The sequence below is a fragment of the Canis lupus genome, chromosome 15, assembly GCF_003254725.2.
Source record: "Canis lupus dingo isolate Sandy chromosome 15, ASM325472v2, whole genome shotgun sequence".
Classification (NCBI taxonomy): domain Eukaryota; kingdom Metazoa; phylum Chordata; class Mammalia; order Carnivora; family Canidae; genus Canis; species Canis lupus.
The window spans coordinates 55,879,683-55,897,658 of NC_064257.1; the positions used below are offsets into that span (position 1 = coordinate 55,879,683).

At 41.9% G+C, this 17,976-nt stretch overlaps 2 protein-coding genes across 3 annotated transcripts in view; one reads left to right on the forward strand and one right to left on the reverse strand.

Moving 5' to 3' along the window:
- ETFDH (electron transfer flavoprotein dehydrogenase) overlaps positions 1-4,228 on the forward strand; it is a 30,427-nt gene extending 26,199 nt beyond the window's left edge. For both annotated transcript variants that reach the window (XM_025439414.3, XM_049094313.1), the window contains 3 exons: positions 419-601; positions 989-1,210; positions 2,169-4,228. In XM_025439414.3, the coding sequence (XP_025295199.1) occupies positions 419-601; positions 989-1,210; positions 2,169-2,332 (569 nt within the window). In that variant the 3' untranslated portion in view covers positions 2,333-4,228. The remainder of the gene's footprint in view (positions 1-418; positions 602-988; positions 1,211-2,168) is intronic.
- PPID (peptidylprolyl isomerase D) lies at positions 2,923-16,584 on the reverse strand. Its single transcript, XM_025439416.3, has 10 exons — positions 16,395-16,584; positions 14,809-14,949; positions 13,021-13,127; positions 10,952-11,140; positions 9,519-9,641; positions 9,267-9,373; positions 7,032-7,173; positions 4,230-4,316; positions 4,096-4,138; positions 2,923-3,298 (listed from the first exon to the last, which is right to left on the reverse strand). Exons 1-10 carry the CDS (start codon positions 16,477-16,479, stop codon positions 3,210-3,212), a joined length of 1,113 nt encoding a protein of 370 aa, XP_025295201.1. The 5' UTR covers positions 16,480-16,584; the 3' UTR covers positions 2,923-3,209.
- Between the last annotated feature and the right edge of the window lie 1,392 nt (positions 16,585-17,976).

Here is a 17,976-nt window from a genome sequence, read left to right on the forward strand (position 1 = left end):
CCTGTTCTGACCCATCCTGAGATCCTGGGGGTTAGGACTTGAAAATGATGTTTTGGGGGGGACAAATTCAACCTGTAACAGGTGGAAGTGTTTCATTTAATCAATTATAAAAAATTTTTTCACTTTTATAGTTAGCATGAACTCTTTAGCCTTTTCAGGTTCACTGAATTTTGAAACTAATTTTCCATATTACTAAGTTTAAGAAATCAAATGCCTTACCACCTGTTAACATGTATCAAAGGGTTATCTTTTTGGAAGATGCCAACATTTATACATGAAAGAGTCTTCAAATGTGATCTTACATGACTACTAAATTTAAGATTTCATTCATCAAAAAAAGATATTTCAGTAGCGCAATACCTTGATATTTTATACTTAAGGTAATTTGACACAAAACATTTCATGTTTTTAATAAAAGGACTCCATGTAACTGAGTATGAAGACAATTTAAAGAAATCATGGGTGTGGAAAGAGCTATATACTGTTAGAAATATAAGGCCGTCCTGCCATGGAATACTGGGCGTATATGGCGGGATGATTTACACTGGAATCTTTTACTGGATATTTAGAGGAATGGAGCCATGGACTCTAAAGCACAAAGGTAATTCTGACATATTTGAGTATGACTGTTACAATCCTCACCTACCCCGGCTACTCATGAATGGGGGTGCCTGGCTGGCTCATTCAGTAGAGTGTGCAACTCTTAATCTTGGGGTCTTGAATTCTAGCCTTACATTGGGGGTACTTTACTTAAAAAAAAAAAATAAAAATCTCTGTAATTTCAGGGATGGGATTGATTAATACAGTGAATTTTTCAATGTTTCAGACTTGTTTTATTAGAGAAATAATAAATTCAGTGTCCATAATAGTGTTATCATTTGCTATAAGGGAACTGAAGTATAATATTCTCAAGTTTTCATAAAAATGCCTGAGAAAATACTTTTACATTCATGTTACATTTTTGTTCAAAATCTTCCTCAAAACTAAGGTTCTGACTCTGATCAGCTCAAGCCAGCCAAGGACTGCACACCTATTGAGTATCCAAAACCAGATGGACAGATCAGTTTTGACCTTCTGTCGTCTGTGGCACTGAGTGGTACTAACCACGAGCATGACCAGCCAGCACACTTAACCTTAAGGGACGACAGTATCCCCGTAAATCGAAATCTGTCCCTATTCGATGGACCGGAGCAGCGCTTCTGCCCTGCAGGTCAGTCCTGTGCCTTCCCCCCTCCCTCACACACAGGTTTGTTTTAACCACGTGGAAATAGGCTTCCATTCTTTTAAGGAATTTCTCCTTCCATTGCATGATAATTGTAAATGACCCCCCGTATCTAGCTTCCTTTAGAAAACTCATTTTTATGGTTCTTACTCTAGCAATGCTAAGACAATGGGGATTTTTTTTGGTAAGCCTGATTCCATTGTCATTTCTCAAGAGCCTTTCCTGGGGTGCCTGGGTGGCTCCGTCAATCAGGCGGCCAACCCTTGATCCCAGGTCAAGTTAAAAAAAAAAGCTTTCCTGTCCAGACCAAGATATGGATCATGGAATACTGAATACCTTTCCATGTTCACGACTTAAATCCGTTATCATGACTGCTCGTTCGCTCTCACACACACACAAAATTACATACTAAAATACTAGGGCACAGCCACATCAGCTCAAAAAATGGTCCCAGACATTAAATTCATCATGAATAGTTTAGCATTTCATGAATCTCAACTAGAACCATAATGGGAACTGGTTCTCCAATGATACCATAGACTGGCGTGCAGACGTCTGAAGGCCAGCGTGTTCTGGAGGGACGAGTAGAATGTAAGCTCCCTGAGGGTAGGGACCTTGGCGGGCTTTTGTTTTATTTTTAAATCATTTGTCATTACGCTGGTGTGTAAACTCTTTGAAGGATAAGGACTGGCGCTAATTTTAATTTGTCTTTTCAGTTTCACACACACGTAAAATTGGAACTCAAATACTGCTGCACCTTCTGCTTTTCTCGATATTTATACTAATAGCAATAGCACACACCAAGATCTTCGTGATCTTCACGAGTAAACATTCAGAAAACAAACCTTCATGGTTTCTGTAGCTGTTTCCAGGGCTTCAATTTCTAACTTGTGTATTTTAAAAGTTAAAATAGGTACTTCACAATATTATTTATTTTTCCTTACAGGAGTTTATGAATTTGTACCTTTGGAACAAGGTGATGGATTTCGGTTACAGATAAATGCTCAGAATTGCGTACACTGTAAAACATGTGATATTAAAGATCCAAGTCAGAATATTAACTGGGTGGTACCTGAAGGTGGTGGAGGACCTGCTTACAATGGAATGTAAACTGCAACTGATTGCATTTGCGGCACGTTTGATAGTTTCCTTAAAATGTATGGCAAGGTAACTTTACATATTTAGAAGTCAACAGGTGTCAAAATAGTTTACCGTGTATTACTCATCAGAATGTTCATAAAATTATCAATGAAATAAAAACTTTATACCTATAATCTAAATTTGTCCTATAAAAAATTATGAGTATTTCTCCTACATAAAACTTTACAAATGAGGTTGTTTATTCAAAGATTCAGTACCAGTAGCAAATACACTGCTGGCCTTTAATGCAGATTTGACTTGTCAAATTCAAGAGTTCAGGTATAAATGTATATTCTAGGCCAGAGGTCAGCAGGCAGCCCACCACTTTTCTCATGGGTAGTTTTACTGGGACACGAGGATGTCCAATGGCCTACAGACTCTGTGGCTACAACTGCAGAAATGAGTAGTTGTGACAGATGATCATGGTCCACAAAGCCTAAAATATTTTACTGTCTGGCCCTTTGGAGAAAGTTTGCCGACCCCTGAATATCTGTAACAAAACATCAGCAAAAACCAACCACAGAGAAATACATCAAAGAATTAAGGGAAACAATACAAACTTAAGTCACAATCCTGTTTATTCAACACGATGTGTTGGAACACATTGGATACCATTATTCTTTGTGATTAATGCAAATAGGCATTTAAAAAAATCCACTTCACTGTTTCTGTAACACTGTTAAGAGTGAATTCTTTTCAGTATTCTTAAACTGTAAACAATGGGAAACTGAAGTATCAAAGGAAACACATCAGGGATCATACATCAACAGACAAAGCCTTTAAATGTTCTTATTGCCTTTATACACAACCAATGCATATTTAAATTTAAGTAAAACCGAGTTTCTTCTTAGGCAAACATTTTTGCATATGCTGCCTTCTCTTTATCTTTCTGTGCCTTTATCTTTTGTTTGACTTTCAGCAATTCCGCCTGGATAGCTGTAAAATAAATATGTAATAGGAGTTATTTCTCAAAACATCCAAAAAATTAGAATGCCCAACTGATGTTTTAGTAGGATAGTTTCTTCCTCCCTGCTGATAAAAACTCTTCTCTGTAAAGTAATTGAGCTCAATTAAGAACATATTTCACTGACAAAAGTAATCACACAAACACAAAAACCACATAATTTTAGAACACTTGAGAATTTTAGAACTCTCTCAACTGAGGAAAGTCTAACTGAATTCTATGTAGATTTGCCTTCTGTCTCCCCATTAGAGAAGGCAACTGAGTGCCTCCCCTGTTGTACTTTAGCAGTGAGAGACCGGGACGTATTTCAGTACCTAGATCTCTTATCACTATTTGTAGCAGGCGTATTTGAAAAACTAAGTTTTGTCCTAACTTTTCAAAGCTTTCCTAAAATATACATCCAGTAACTAGAATACTTGTATTACGGCCTCATTCTGCTTTAAGGAATGGTCCCAGACATTAAATGCATCATAAATACTGTTAGCTTTCAGTGCTGTGTTTTCAACTACAATTAGTTAATAGGAATCAGATCTCAAATGATACAACAGAAAAACAGTATTTGAATGTGTGAAAATCAGTATTCTGAAAAGGAACCAGAATGTAAGCTCGTTGAGGGCAGGGACCCTGACTTGGCTGCAGGAAGGTCAGTGCCAGTAAGTGGCACTTTGTGGTATCTGTTGAACAAATAAGTGGCAAAGGGTACAATGGTTCATGACAATAAATTCTTACAAGACAAAATGAATTTTTACCATAAAAACTGCCAACTTACCTTTATCTTCTGGTGCTATCTCCTGTGCTTTTTTAAGATCAGCCTTTAATTGAAAAAAAACGTTTAAAGAAATATTAGATATATGATTTATGAAGGTGACTGTAAAGAAATTAAAGTGTAGAACAAAATTTTACCAATGCTTGATCGTATTCTTTTAATCCTTGCCATCCTTGAGCTCTCCGGTACAATGCTTTGGTATTGGATGGATCGATTTCAAGAGCCTACAAAAAAATTATATTTTTATCTAAATATTAAATATATGTACTAGAGTTCAATTTACTGCCTGTCAGGACATCGACTCTTCACTGCTCTACGGTAAAGGAGCTGGATGGACCCTGCAAATTTCTTCTGCCAGCTGGCACGTTGCATTTTGTCAGTAGAGGGTGCTAGAAGGACATCGCCGAGAAAAGCTGTTTCTCTCCAGGTTCCAGTGTGCTTCTGAGTCCTGCACTGAGCTTGGTCAACAGCACACAGCAGAGCTCACTGCAGCAGAGTTCCCTAAGCACGGTGGCCCGTGAACCTCTCTGCCACCTAGGAAGTCACAGCCATCCCCTCCCCAGTGAGGTCTGGACCTCAGCCCAGGGGCAGTCAAGAGGTTCCTCTTCCAGGGCAGCCCGGGTGGCTCAGCGGTTTAGCACCACCTTCAGCCCAGGGCCTGATCCTGGAGACCCCGATCAAGTCCCACGTCAGGCTCCCTACCTGAGCCTACTTCTCCCTCTGCCTGTGTCTCTGCCTCCCTCTCTCTCTGTCTGTGTGTGTGTCTCTCTCTCATAAATAAAAAAGGTTCCTCTTCCTCGGGGCCTCCATCCTAGCCTAGGGGTGTGACTGGTCTATGTGTATGTATCTGCTTTCCCATATCCTTTAGAATTCTCTTTACTAGCCATTCCCTCATTATTCCAATCCCCTTATTTTATATTAAACTTCCTCTTTTCCAATTACTGTATAGTTTCTGTCTCCTGATTGGGCCCTACGTGATAAAACTATTACGAATCAAAATTTGTTAACACTTTTCTGAAAGATTTCATTTCTTAGAGAAAGAGCGTGTGTGCAAGTGCACACAAGGATGGGGAGAGGCAGAAAGGGGAATCAGGCTCCCCACTGAGGATGGAGCCTGATGTGGGGCTGCATCCCAGGGCCCTGGGATCATGACCCAAGCTGAAGGCAGATGCTTAACCCACTGAGCCACCCAGGGGTTTTTTTAGGAGCATAAGTGAAATTGAAAAGGTCTCTCCTGTGAAATAAACATTTTAGAATGTGTCACATCTTCTAAAGTCGATACTAAGATTTTACTGAAAAAGGTATGTTATCTGCCTCACAAAAGTCCAGAAATCCCGAGGTGAGACCTGTGGCGGGCTCAGTCGGTAGACCATGCGACCCAGCCCCACGTTGGGTATGGAGCCTACTTGAAAAAAATCCAGAGTGAAGACCCACCTTTTCCTTGGGCTAGTTTCTTCCTCTGCTGCGTGCTCCCTTCTAAGTGTATTCCTCTCCCTTATTCTAGCTATCCTACCAAATGGGATCTCAGCTTTCTTCTTTAATCCTAACCCCTCACAAGGGCCTGGAGCTTACAACCTCAAGATGGAGAGTCCGTGCTCTCCCAGCTGAGCCAGCCAGACACATCAGATCTCACGATTTCTACTTGCTCTGGGCACAGGGATTTAAGCACACAGCTTCATGTGCAAAATCCATAAAAAGCACTGGGGGTGGTCTTTCTAAATACACTGAAAGTTCAGTTTGGAAAATTCTTCAACTATACAATAGGGAGCATGTCATAACTGCCCTATTTCAGGAGGTAATGCTGCCACCCATCTGGTTTGATCAGTTAGTCTTCCTGGATGTCCCCAGAGACAGGTGACCCTAACTTGAAGCAGCCTCCCTCCTCAGCCCAAAGAAAGGTTCCTTAAGACAGGAGTCTTGGAAAAAAAAAAAAAAAAAGGAGTCTTGGCGTGCCTGGGTGGCTCAGAGGTTAAGTGTCCACCTTTGGCTCAGGGCGTGATCCCGGAGGCCTGGGATCCAGCTCCCAGGTTGGGCTCCCGGCTCCGTGGGGAGCCTGCTCCTCCCTCTGCCTGCTGTTCCCTTGCTTGTGTTCTGTCAACTAAATAAATCTTTAAAAAAAAAAAAAAAGAGTACAAGAGTCTTTTAATTAAAACACCTAATCTTTATTAGGTGCTTAACATGTGCCCAACTCTGTGCTAAATGGTATATATATTATATAATCTTGGTAACAATCCTGTAAGGCAAGTATTATTTTCATTTAATATAAAGGACTTTATAAAATATAAAGTCCTCTAAAATTAGGACTTAACCAAGATCATGAAGCTAGTGACAGCAATCTAACAACAAAAAAAAAACACCAAGTCTTTTATTTTTTTTTTTTTTTTTTTAAACACCAGGGCTGACTGGTTCCACAACCCGTTTTCTTAATCATTCCTGGCTTTGCCCTCCAGTGCCCAGCACATAACAGGCGCTCTATATGTTCAATGAGTAAATAATGAGCTGACACATGTGCTCTGAGGGAAAAAGGAAAAGTATCTTCAGAGATATTAAGTTACATAATGTTATCAATGAAATGAATGGATTAACAGGAAGAATTGAAGGCCCAAAAATGTAAAGATAAAATGACTTTTAAGTTATGTTTCATAGAGTCTCAAGTCCTCTGTAATAAAATATATTAATGTACATATAAAGTTGCTTTTGTTCAAGTTGATAAATAATCCAACTCCTTCAAAAAATCTGACGTCGGGACGCCTGGGTGGCTTAGCAGTTGAGCGTCTGTCTTTGGCTCAGGACGTGATCCCAGTTCAGGGATCGAGTCCCACATCGGCCCCTCACAGGGAGCCTGCTTCTCCCTCTGTCTCTGCCTCTCTGTATGTGTCTCATGAATAAATTTTTAAAAATCTTAAAAAAAAAAAAAATCTGACGTCAAAGAGACTCACCTCCAAACAACTGTCAACTGCTCCCTGCCAATTTGACATCTTCAGTTTACAAGCACCAATATTCAGCACGCAGCTTAAAGCCATAGGTTGCAGCTTCAGTCTATCTGCTTGCTCAGCAACAGCCTTTGAACTTTCCACATATCTGGAAAATAGGTGAATAAAGGGAACATAAGTGTTATGTCATTTCTGATCTAAAAAGCTCATCAAATGCTAATATTAGGGGCGCCTGGGTAGCTCAGTCAGTTGAATGTTTGTCTGCCTTTGGCTCAGGTCATGCTCTGAGGTCCCGGGATAGAGCCCCACGTCGGACTCCCTGCTCGGCAGAGAGCCTGCTTCTTCCTCTCCCTCTGCCACTCTCCCCCTGCTTGTGCACTCGCTATCTCTACCAAATAAGTAAAATCTTTAAAGAAAAGAAAAAAGCTAATGTTAATATTCTTAATGATCACAATCATATTATTTTCCTTAAGATTGATTTTTATTTATTCAAACTTTTTCCCCAAAGCATTCAAAGAAACCAATTTAACAGCATTCACCAGGGACGCCTGCGGGACTCAGCTGTTGAGCAGCTGCCTTTGGCTCAGGGCGTGATCCTGGAGTTCCAGGATCAAGTCCCACATCACGCTCCCCACAGGGAACCTGCTTCTCCCTCTGCCTGTGTCTATTTATTTATTTGTGAGACAGAGGGGGGGTGGGGGGGCAGAGGGAGAAGCAGGCTCCCTGCAGGGAGCCTAATGCAGGACTACATCTCAAGACCCCAGGATCACGACCCGAGTCAAAGACAGATGCTCAACCACTGAGCCACCCAGGGGCCCCTACCATTTCCCATTTTTTAAAACTCTGGTCTCTATTACGTATTTTCCAGTGTAATTATGTTTGGGTCAACATTCTCACTGTGGGAGAGGGAACTGGAATGAGGCAAGGCGAAGAACCCTTCAGTGTTGATTCTGAACTGTATTTTAATACAATTCCTAGCTCTGCCCACAGAAAAGGGCCCAGAAATGAGCACACCTGGCCCTCAGAATCTGGTTTCTAAAGTCTATCCCCTAATAAAAAGAACCAGAGCTCCTTGCCATTAATAGATCTGGCAACAAGGTTAAGTAAAAGATGAACCTGAAACACCTTGTGCCAAAAAGCAAACAAGTGCTCGCAGACTAATAGGACACATCCAATGGATACAGGAAAGGGGGCTTCCACTGGACACATCTGGAATCCTTTGAACATCAAAAAGAATGATAGTACAATAGACAGACCTTAAAAAAATTCAGATATATACAGATCTATATAACGATACTAAAAAGGGGTGGGGGAAGGAAGGAGGCCCTTTCAAGCATTAAAATTCCAGATAACTGTAGAGTAAGTGATAAAATTAGAAAATCATTATAATAACTGATTAGGCAAGGATCTTCAATGACGCTAAAATCCACAGGATGAAAGAAAGCTTAGCAACTGAATATTCATACAACCTCACAGGATCGCCTCACAAAGTACATTTACAAAAGGGAAAAGGCAGCTTTTAGGACACAAGCATCTGGCTGATGCCCCTTTAACCAAGTGCCAAAACTCAAAATAGGCCTAAGTGACATGTGCCTTCAGGATGTGATATCACAGGAAATATTCACCACCAGTGATCTAAGTCCTCTTGCCAAAATATTTAGCCTCAAACTGATCTTGAGGAAGCAATCCAACAAATACAGGCGGCGTTCATAAGACAACCAACCAGAGACTCCACAAGGCACAAATGACTCAAGAAATCGAAGGTAGAGTTGTAAGATTAGAGGACATGAGAGACATAAAACCAAATGATGCAACGGACTCTGGACTAAAGAAAGGAAACAAATAATTGGGGAAATGTGAATATTACATATTAGATATTATTGTTATTGGTGATATTTTAGGGGTATTTCAATTTGTCAAGGTTATCCCAACTATTTAGGGGTAAAGCATCAAGGTATCTGTAACTTCCTTTCAAAATGATCCTACAAAAACAAATACAGCAAAAGTTAAAAATCAGTGAAGAGGTGAAGGTGTGGTTGTATTTGTATACTATTTCAACTTTCCCATATTTTGTAATTTTTCAAAAGCAGCAGCTAGACAAAATAAAAGAAATGCAACTATTTCAACACACCTGGTTATTATTCTGCCAAGTAATTTTGCCAAAGATAATAAACAAGTCTGGATTTCAGTTTATGATTCAATTTACAAGTTCTTAGAATAAATTAAAAATAAACTGATTACCTTAAAACTTTTGTGTATTTTTTAATGGCCATCTCCCAGTTCTGGGATTTGAAAAAAGTATTTCCAATATTTTTTAAGTCTTCTGTTATTAGTAAAATTTTATTTACCTGTATAAAAAATACAAATATGTTGCATTTTAGTAATTAATGTGGTTTAATGCTAGGTTCTATCATTAAAACAGATTAGTATGAGAAGTTCAAAATTTTAGTACTATTTTTAATAATTTAGTTTGACTAATCTGAAGGTACTCACATCTTTTAAATCTATATCTGCATCCTCAGGGAAATCTGGATGATTGTCACCAGAGCCATCTTTTGGGAATATGCCCCAATCATCCCCTTCCTTCAATTCTCCGCATTCTGCAATAACGCACAACTGTAAAAATAATCCTAAATTGTAGAGGTGTACTATCACATTAATGAGATTAAAAACAAGAGGTCTGGGTTTAAAAGCTAAACAGCTGTAAGTCACGTGCAAAACTGTCCAAGTCACTTCTCAAATGACAGACTGACGGAGTCCCATCTATCTGCTCTAATTACAGTAATGCCGCTTATATACATTCCAAGTAATATGACGTCACTATTTTAGAAAAGTGTTTTACTGCTATTTAACAGCTCAGTATACAAAGGATAAGTTGAAAATGTTATCATTCTCGGGACATCTGGGTGGCTCAGCGGTTGAGCATCTGCCTTCGGCTCAGGGCGTGATCCCGGGGTCCTGGGATCAAGTCCCACATCGCACTCCCTGCAGGGAGCCTGCTTCTCCCTCTGCCTCTGTCTCTGCCTCCCTCTGTGTGTCTCATGAATAAATAAATAATCTTAAAAAAATGTTATCCTTCTGTACGTAATTTTCTTTAAGTGAGGCATGTCCTTTCAATTTTACTACTGTTTCTTTCATGCAGTGAATGACAGCTAATCTCCCGCAGATATTTCAGTTTCCAATTCCCACTCAAAACCCTGCCAACTAGGTTAAGTAGTATTGTGGTCATTGTGATTTCATGGACATTTATAACACAAGGCTCTTTATAAACTTATTAGATAAACTAGTCTAAACCTTTAAGTAATTTATTATAGGATGAAGAAACATGCCCAGAAAGCTTAAGTAACATGATCAAACCCAAACCACCAGTTAAAAGGCTGAGTCTAGACAGGATTCTTGGTTTCCTGTCCTCTTCCTACTATATATTAGTGTACATAATGATTTAAAGTTTTGCAGGCATAGAAGAGTTAAGAAACCTACCAAAAAAAAAAAAAAAAAATCACCAAAATTGAAGTTGAAATAATAAAAATCTCCTTTTAAACTACTCTAATCTTATCTTTCCCACCGTAAAAAAGTTTCAAGAAAAAGTGGCAGGTCCATCCAAGCTTCTATGCCAAAAGTCATCCTAACATTTTCTCAGCTAATAATCATCTGATCCTTTTATTTATGTTCCTTTAAGACAGTAATTAAGGGCAGCCCCGGTGGTGCAGCAGTTTAGTGCCGCCTGCAGCCTAGGGTGTGATCCTGGAGACCCTGGATCGAGTCCCACATCAGGCTCTCTGCATAGTGCCTGCTTCTCCCTCTGCCTGTGTCTCTGCCTCTCTCTCTCTGTGTCTTTATGAATAAATAAATAAATAATCTTTAAAAAAAAAAAAAAAGACAGTAATTAAGATAACAAGTGTATTTCACTGTAACTTTTTACTTACTTTGGTAGGTTTTTCACCTTTCACTTCTACATTTTCCAATATCCTTGCCACACCCATTCCTTTAATTACTTGGCCAAATACCACATGTTTCCCATCCAAGTGAGGAGTCGGAACTGTTGTGATAAAAAACTGAGAACCATTTGTATTGCAGCCTGCATTTGCCATGCTCAATAAACCCTCCTGATCATGCTGTAGAAATACAAATCAATAAAAGAAAACCAAGGTTAGAAGTCCTGAACTGTTCTTTTACTCGCCATTCACATAAAACTAGGGTGGGCCGTAATATTTAGAGCAAACAATGTAGTGTTATTCTGTATAAACTGCAACCTTTAATTCACAAACATGGGGTACTTAATCATTTAGACTTTAAAAAAACTTATGAAACCAAATGAAATAACAGAAACGAGGCGGGGGCAGATTTCTAGAGCAGCCATTTTGAGAATATGCTTATGTTCTCAACTTCAAGATGAAGATGCTGCATTAAGGAAATCTAATGATTCTACTTTGCCCCTTTTTATAATGAAAGCTCTCTTTTCTGAGAACTCAATAGTCTTTCCGTTTTTATGGGCCTACACTAGGTTTCTTCCTTTACACATCAATAAACTGGGAGCAGTGATGGGATATTCAATTTAGACAGGACATTTTGTTAGGTAGTTTCTTAATCTCAAAGGAATCCAAAAGTTATGGCTTTCGTCCCACGTGAATCTTCAAAGAACCATTCTTCAAAGAAGGACCTAAGGAAACTGCCCCAAATATCTTGAAATCAAATTTCTACTTGGCATCAACCTGTCCAAAGGTTCTGTGAAACCGAGTTTCTTCATCCTTCCACTCTATCCTTAAGCTTTCTAAATTATTCTTTGTTGAACCATGTGCGTTGTACTTTCATGTCAGTCTTCCCACCAAAAATGCCTTTTACCCCTGCCAACTCAAAAACTTCAGCTCTCAGGGCTACCAAGTTTCTAGAAGGCAAAAACTGCGTGTCCTTTCAATAGAACCTTTCTTTTAAAGCAATCACATAATCTGTTCTTGTCCTTCAGGTAGCTTTCCTTTTTCCTTTCCAAAGTTTGGTGCTTTTCCACAATACTGAATAGATTAACTATTTCCCAGCCTCCTATTGCCTTTGTGCTCTTCTTAATAATATCCCTCCTTCAAACTGGAATCTATGTTTTAGTTCCTGTCTAACCAAGTCTTGGCCAACCTGCAAGACCCAGCTTAAATACCCATTCCTCCTCAATGTCTTCCCCTAGTAATTTGCAATATATAAATCACCTTCCTCCTATTATACAGAAAGTCTTAATCAATTTAGCATTTATTTGCACATTATTACATTATTCTTCAGCTTTCCCATGTGTTTTAATCTTGTCTTCCCCATAAAATCATAAATTCCTTGTCTTCAAGGCCGTTCATTTTTATAAACTCCTGGTGCCAGTACTAAATACATATAGATGCTGCCAATAAATACTGCTTGGAAGACCGATGACATTTTTTTTCAAATTATCCTAATTACCTTGTTCATATTCCTCATTTCCAAAGATATTACTATACTTTTGTACTTACATGTCCATTCTTACAACTTGAATGATGCAATAAACCCCGATTACATCTTGGGACAATGAAGATAAGAAGGCACAGGCACCACTAATGTCTTTTAGGAGCTTGGACATTAATCATATCCGCTACTTTTCAAATCCCCTGACATCCTGGATATTAGCGATGGTTTTGTTGCTCTTCAAATTCAAGCATAAAGATGCACAAGTTACCATCCTTCTGATAATGAGAACATATTTCCTGGAAATAATTTTGCTATATGGTGGCCAATCTTAAAAACTCATTGGCTTTAGTGAAGAGTGTAAACCTGGATCACATTGACATAACCATCGTATTTTTGCCAAATAAAATGGGTAGATGCAATTTTTCTAAATTAAAGAACGTATTTGCAAATATGATACCTTTTACAAGGAGAAATCTAAGCACTCTTCTGAGACATTTATTGGCGTCTTAATCCAACAAGTATCCCACACATGTAACAACCTTTATTAGCAATGAACATGCTTTTTTGTCTACTTTACCTTATAATAGAAATTTTCATCCTCAAATTTTTCACCATAAATACTTTCTCCACCTGTCCCATTTTGATTTGAGAAGTCTCCACCCTGAATCATAAATTTCTTGATAACTACAAAAAAAGTAAAATAACTATTAAAAACTAAATATGGATTACTCCAGCAATGTTAACTAATGAACCCGTAGTAAGATGTTAACTTCCTAAAACATGACTCTAGTTGTAACACTCTCCTGTCTTTCCCCACCCATCCCCACAACTCCAAACTCTTAAAAGTCTTTCCATAGCCTGAGTCCAAAGTACTTTTAGGGCCCAATCACTTACTAATAATCCAAGAATCAGTTCAGAGGGCACCCCCTCTACATAACTGTCACTGAGATCCCAAAGTTGGATCTCCTAACTTCTCACACACCATGTCGACCCTACCTCTACATCACCACATATACTGTAATGATCTAGCTCTTCCAGAAAACCATTCCATAAGTACAACAATTGTTTTTCATTGTGCACATGGCTAGACACGTGTTACTCATTAATGTCTACTAAATAAGACCAATTATTCCCAGTAGATTTGTGACACCATAATGGAAGGACTTCAGCAAGTATTATCACTTGGTGTCAAAGGTTCCCAAGACCACTCTCATGTTGAGAAATTTCCTAGGATTCATGGGACTCAGCATTTGGTCGTATTACAGCAATAAAGGATACACAGCTAGATGATAAAAGAAAAAGATACGGAGCCTGGAAAAAAATCCATGTGCTTCCTTATAGTCTCTCCCTCCCATGAAAAGTCAGAGAGTACATTCTTCTCCCAGCAAAGAAAATGCTGCAACAAATGCACAATGTCGCTGCCCAGGAAAGCCTGTTAGAGACTCAGAACCCAAGTTTTTATCAGGGCTGATCATGCAGTTTTTCCCTACCTTGCATGTACCAAAATTCCACACTCCCAAAAAGGGAAGCAGATGTTCTACATAAATCAAAGTGTTGGTACAAACAATCCAGGCATAGTAAACCATCTTTATGACTCAGGGAATGGTCCCAGTGCCAAGTTCATAAACTCCAGCTTATAGCCACGCTGCAAGCAAACCTTTCCAAGGAAAGCAGTCTCAGGCCCACTAGGTCAACTCTTTTCTAAATACTCTACTCTACAGTATATTTCAGCATGTTACTAAACATGAACGTAAATCAACAGTTCAAATATTTAAAAATCAATTCGTTTTTTTCCATGTTTCTTTTAAAAAAAAACTACTCATGATTATACTTTGTTTATTCATTAAATAAATATTTATTGAGTGTCCACTCAGTAACTATATACTACATGCTGAAGACAAGATGATGAGAAGATACAGTTCCTGAATTCATAGAACCTACAATCTATTAGGGGAAGCATCAAATAATTACTAAACAAAGGTATGATTACAAAGTGTGATGAAGATTGTGAAATGTCATATTTTAATTACGTATTACACCAATTTTGCCCCCAGGCGTCAAACTATCTAAAGTCTGCTTCTTTATCATGGCACATCCTTTCTTCTCAATTTGATCCCACTGGAGTGAAGAGCTATGGCACTGCTGAAGCTGGGTAGTGCACTTCTCTCTAAGCAAACCCTAGTACCCTCTCAGAATTCCACTGTTCACAGACCAAGCTTTATGAAACTGAGCTACTGCCTCAAATGTCCAAACATCCTCCTGAGACTAACAGTAATTTTTAACTTTGACTCTTCACTTAGTATTTTCTTCCCTAATTCCTACTATACAGATTTAGAAGAATCGGATTCAAAGTTTTTACACATACTTCGATGGAAAGGGCATCCTTTGAAATGGAGAGGTTTCCCAGTGGTGGGTCCAATGCCTTTTTCTCCTGTACACAATGCACGAAAATTTTCTGCAGTTTTGGGTACAATATCTGCAAACAATTCTAAGACAATTCGACCAACTAAAAGAAAAAAATGAAATCACGTCAGTATGCAAAACAAGCAACGAAATAAGCAAATGAAAAAGACACTTGGCGGGGCAGCCCGGGTGGCTCAGCGTTTTAGCGCCGGCCTTTGGCCCAGGGCGTGACCGCGGGGTCCCAAGATTGAGTCCTCGGTCGGGCTCCCTGCATGGAGCCTGCTTCCCCCTCTGCCTGTGTCTCTGCCTCTCTCTCTCTCTCATGAATAAATAAAAATCCTTTTCTTTTATAAAGATTTATTTAGTCATGAAAGAGAGGAGGGGGGGCACAGGTAGAGGGAGAAATCCCGGGTCCCCAGGATCACGCCCTGAGCCGAAGGCAGCGCTAAACCGCTGAGCCACTAGGGCTGCCCTAAAAATCTTTAAAAAAAGAAAAAAAAAAAAAAAAAAAAAGGACACTTGGTAGAACCATAGTGACTAAGATATCAAGTTCTCCTTTTTGGTCATTTTTCTAATACTCAAATTTAGCCTCATGTTAAGCGTCCTGTATCTAGATGAGGGGGAAACCATTATTTTCCTACATCTTAATAAAGGATCATAAATACAGCAGCCAGAAGATCAGCACCCGTGTTAAGAGACACCACAAAGTAAACAGTTTTAAATTCTGGGTAATTTCTTCTACTTGTACTCCGAAATCTCCCCCCCCCCCCCCCCGGAAGTAACCAACAGGGGAAAATCAACTATCCTTCGCGCGGCTGGCTGGGGCCGGCTGAGTCTTGAGGGCAGCTGCAGTCCTTGTGTTCCACGAAACCTCCTTAGCGCATCCGCTGAAGCCAAAGATGGGAAAGTTCCCATTTTAGACAACTCCTAGGAGGGGGAAATAGAGACCTGCCCCTAATTTCAGGACAGACTGCATCTGCGTATAAATACACGTGCGCGTCCCAGCGAGCCACGGGGTGCGCGAACCCTGCGGTGCCCAGCCCGGCGCCTGCAGCCCTGCCCTGCCCTGCCCTGCTCTAGACCCGGAGGACGCCGGCTGCAGAGCCCCGCGCTCCTCCGCGAGCCGTCGGGGGCCGCGGCGTCGGGCACGTAGCCTAGGCAACCGGGGCCAACGCCGGGCGCGCCTTCACGGGCCCCGCGGGGCCTCCGGGCCGCGGCTCCGTCGCGAGCAGAAAAGCCACAAGCGAAAAGCCGCTCTGACCTGCAGGCGGGTCTCGCGTGGCGTGAGGGGCGGCGCGGTGGGACCCGAGATCTCCTCACGGCGGCCCGACGATCGATGCAGGGCGGCGGGGGGTCCGACCCAAACCGCGCGAGGCCGCGTCAAGGCCGCCGCCATCCCCGACCCAGAGAGTTCCAGAAGCTTCCGCGCGGCCGACGGCCCCGGCACAAGGGCGCTGCCCCGGCGGGTCACCCGCGGCCCGGCCGCTCGCCACCCTCGGGGTCGCCCGCGCCCCCGGGAAGCCCGGCTTCCTCGCGGCCTCCGCTCACCTCGCTCCCCTGCGATGGCCACGTCAAAGAAGACTCTGGGGTTGCCGGGGTCGGAGGGCTTCCTCTGCGGGGACGGATGCGACATTTCCAACGGCGGACGCGCTCGGGACCCAACTCCCAGGAGAACCTCGTGGACGGCCGCCCACACCCGGCGGCGGCGCTGACGAGCCACTTCCGGCGGGACGTGCGGAAGCCGCGCCCCCACTTCCGGCAGCCGCGCCCCGACTTCCGGCGTCGGCGTCTCCGCGCGCCCCGGCTCCGGCGCCCCCGCCCGCGGGTGTGCGGCCGCCTGTGCGGCGCTCGGCTGCGTCGTCTGCAAACTGGGAAGAGAAGTGCTCCCCTTGCCGCGTCGTTTACGGACGCGGAGTGCTCCGGGCGCGCTCACCTCCCGGGGGGCTAGTCCGCGGCGGCCGTCGGGAGCCGCCTGCAGCCGGGGCGGGGCCGGGGCGGGACCGGGGGACCCGGGGACCGGGGACCCGGGATCGGGCCGCTTCTCCCTCCGCCTGTGTCTCCGTCTCTCCCCCTCTCTATGTCTCTCATGAATAAATAAATAAGATCTTAAATAAATTAATAAAATAAAATATTTAAAAAATATATTAACAGGACGAGTGATCAAGGGGGGGAGGCAAAAGGCTCCGAAGCTCAGCGTCCCGGGGAGAGCGCAGTTTCCTTTCCCGATGAAACTCTGTGCTTGTCCCCTTATGGGAAAATCTGTGTGAGCATCATACCTGTCTTATTTATTTATTTATTTATTTATTTATTTATTTATTTATTTATTTATTTTAATTTTTTGGTTTTTTGTTTGTTTTGTTTTGTTTTTGAACAGACTCCGCTCTGGGTAAGAGGCTGATTGTGGAGAGAAGTGGCGGGTTCTCAGCGCTGGGGCGCATCCCTAGTGCTCATCACCGATTTCAACTGTCCCCGGCCCTTAGAGTCCAGCTCCCAGAGGGCGAGAATTCGGTTTTGCAGCTCGCTACACTCGCAGTACTGCTGTTGAGTGGGTGCTCCATAAATGTTGTTTTTCTGATTGATTTTTTTAGGGGGAGAGAGACTCTTCAGAGGACCCCTTGCTGAGCTCAGAGGTGGGCGACGGGCCGGATCCCAGGACCCTGAGATGATGACTTGAGTCCAAACCGAGATCTCGGGGCGGCCCAGGTGGCTCAGCGGTTAGCGCCGCCTGCAGCCCGGGGCGTGACCCTGGAGACCCGGGATCGAGCCCCGCGTCGGGCTCCCTGCAGGGAGCCTGCTTCTCCCTCTGCCTGGGTCTCTGCCTCTCTCTCTCTCTCTGTCTCTCATTAATAAATAAAATCTCTTAAAAAAAAAAAAAAAGAATATTTGAAACCGAGATCTAACAACCAGCTGCACCCCCCCCCCACCCGGGTGCCCCATAGCTGCTCAGTACATGTTCTTGAATGAACGAATGAGTTCCAGAGAATGCTAATGGCCTTGAGGATTTCTGTAAGAATGTTAATAAGAGATTTCATTTCCATGTATATTTATGTGTAATTTGAGAAGATTATCAGCGCTTCATGCTGATCCTTTCAAATTCCAGCACATTAAAATGAATGTCAAATGTTAATTC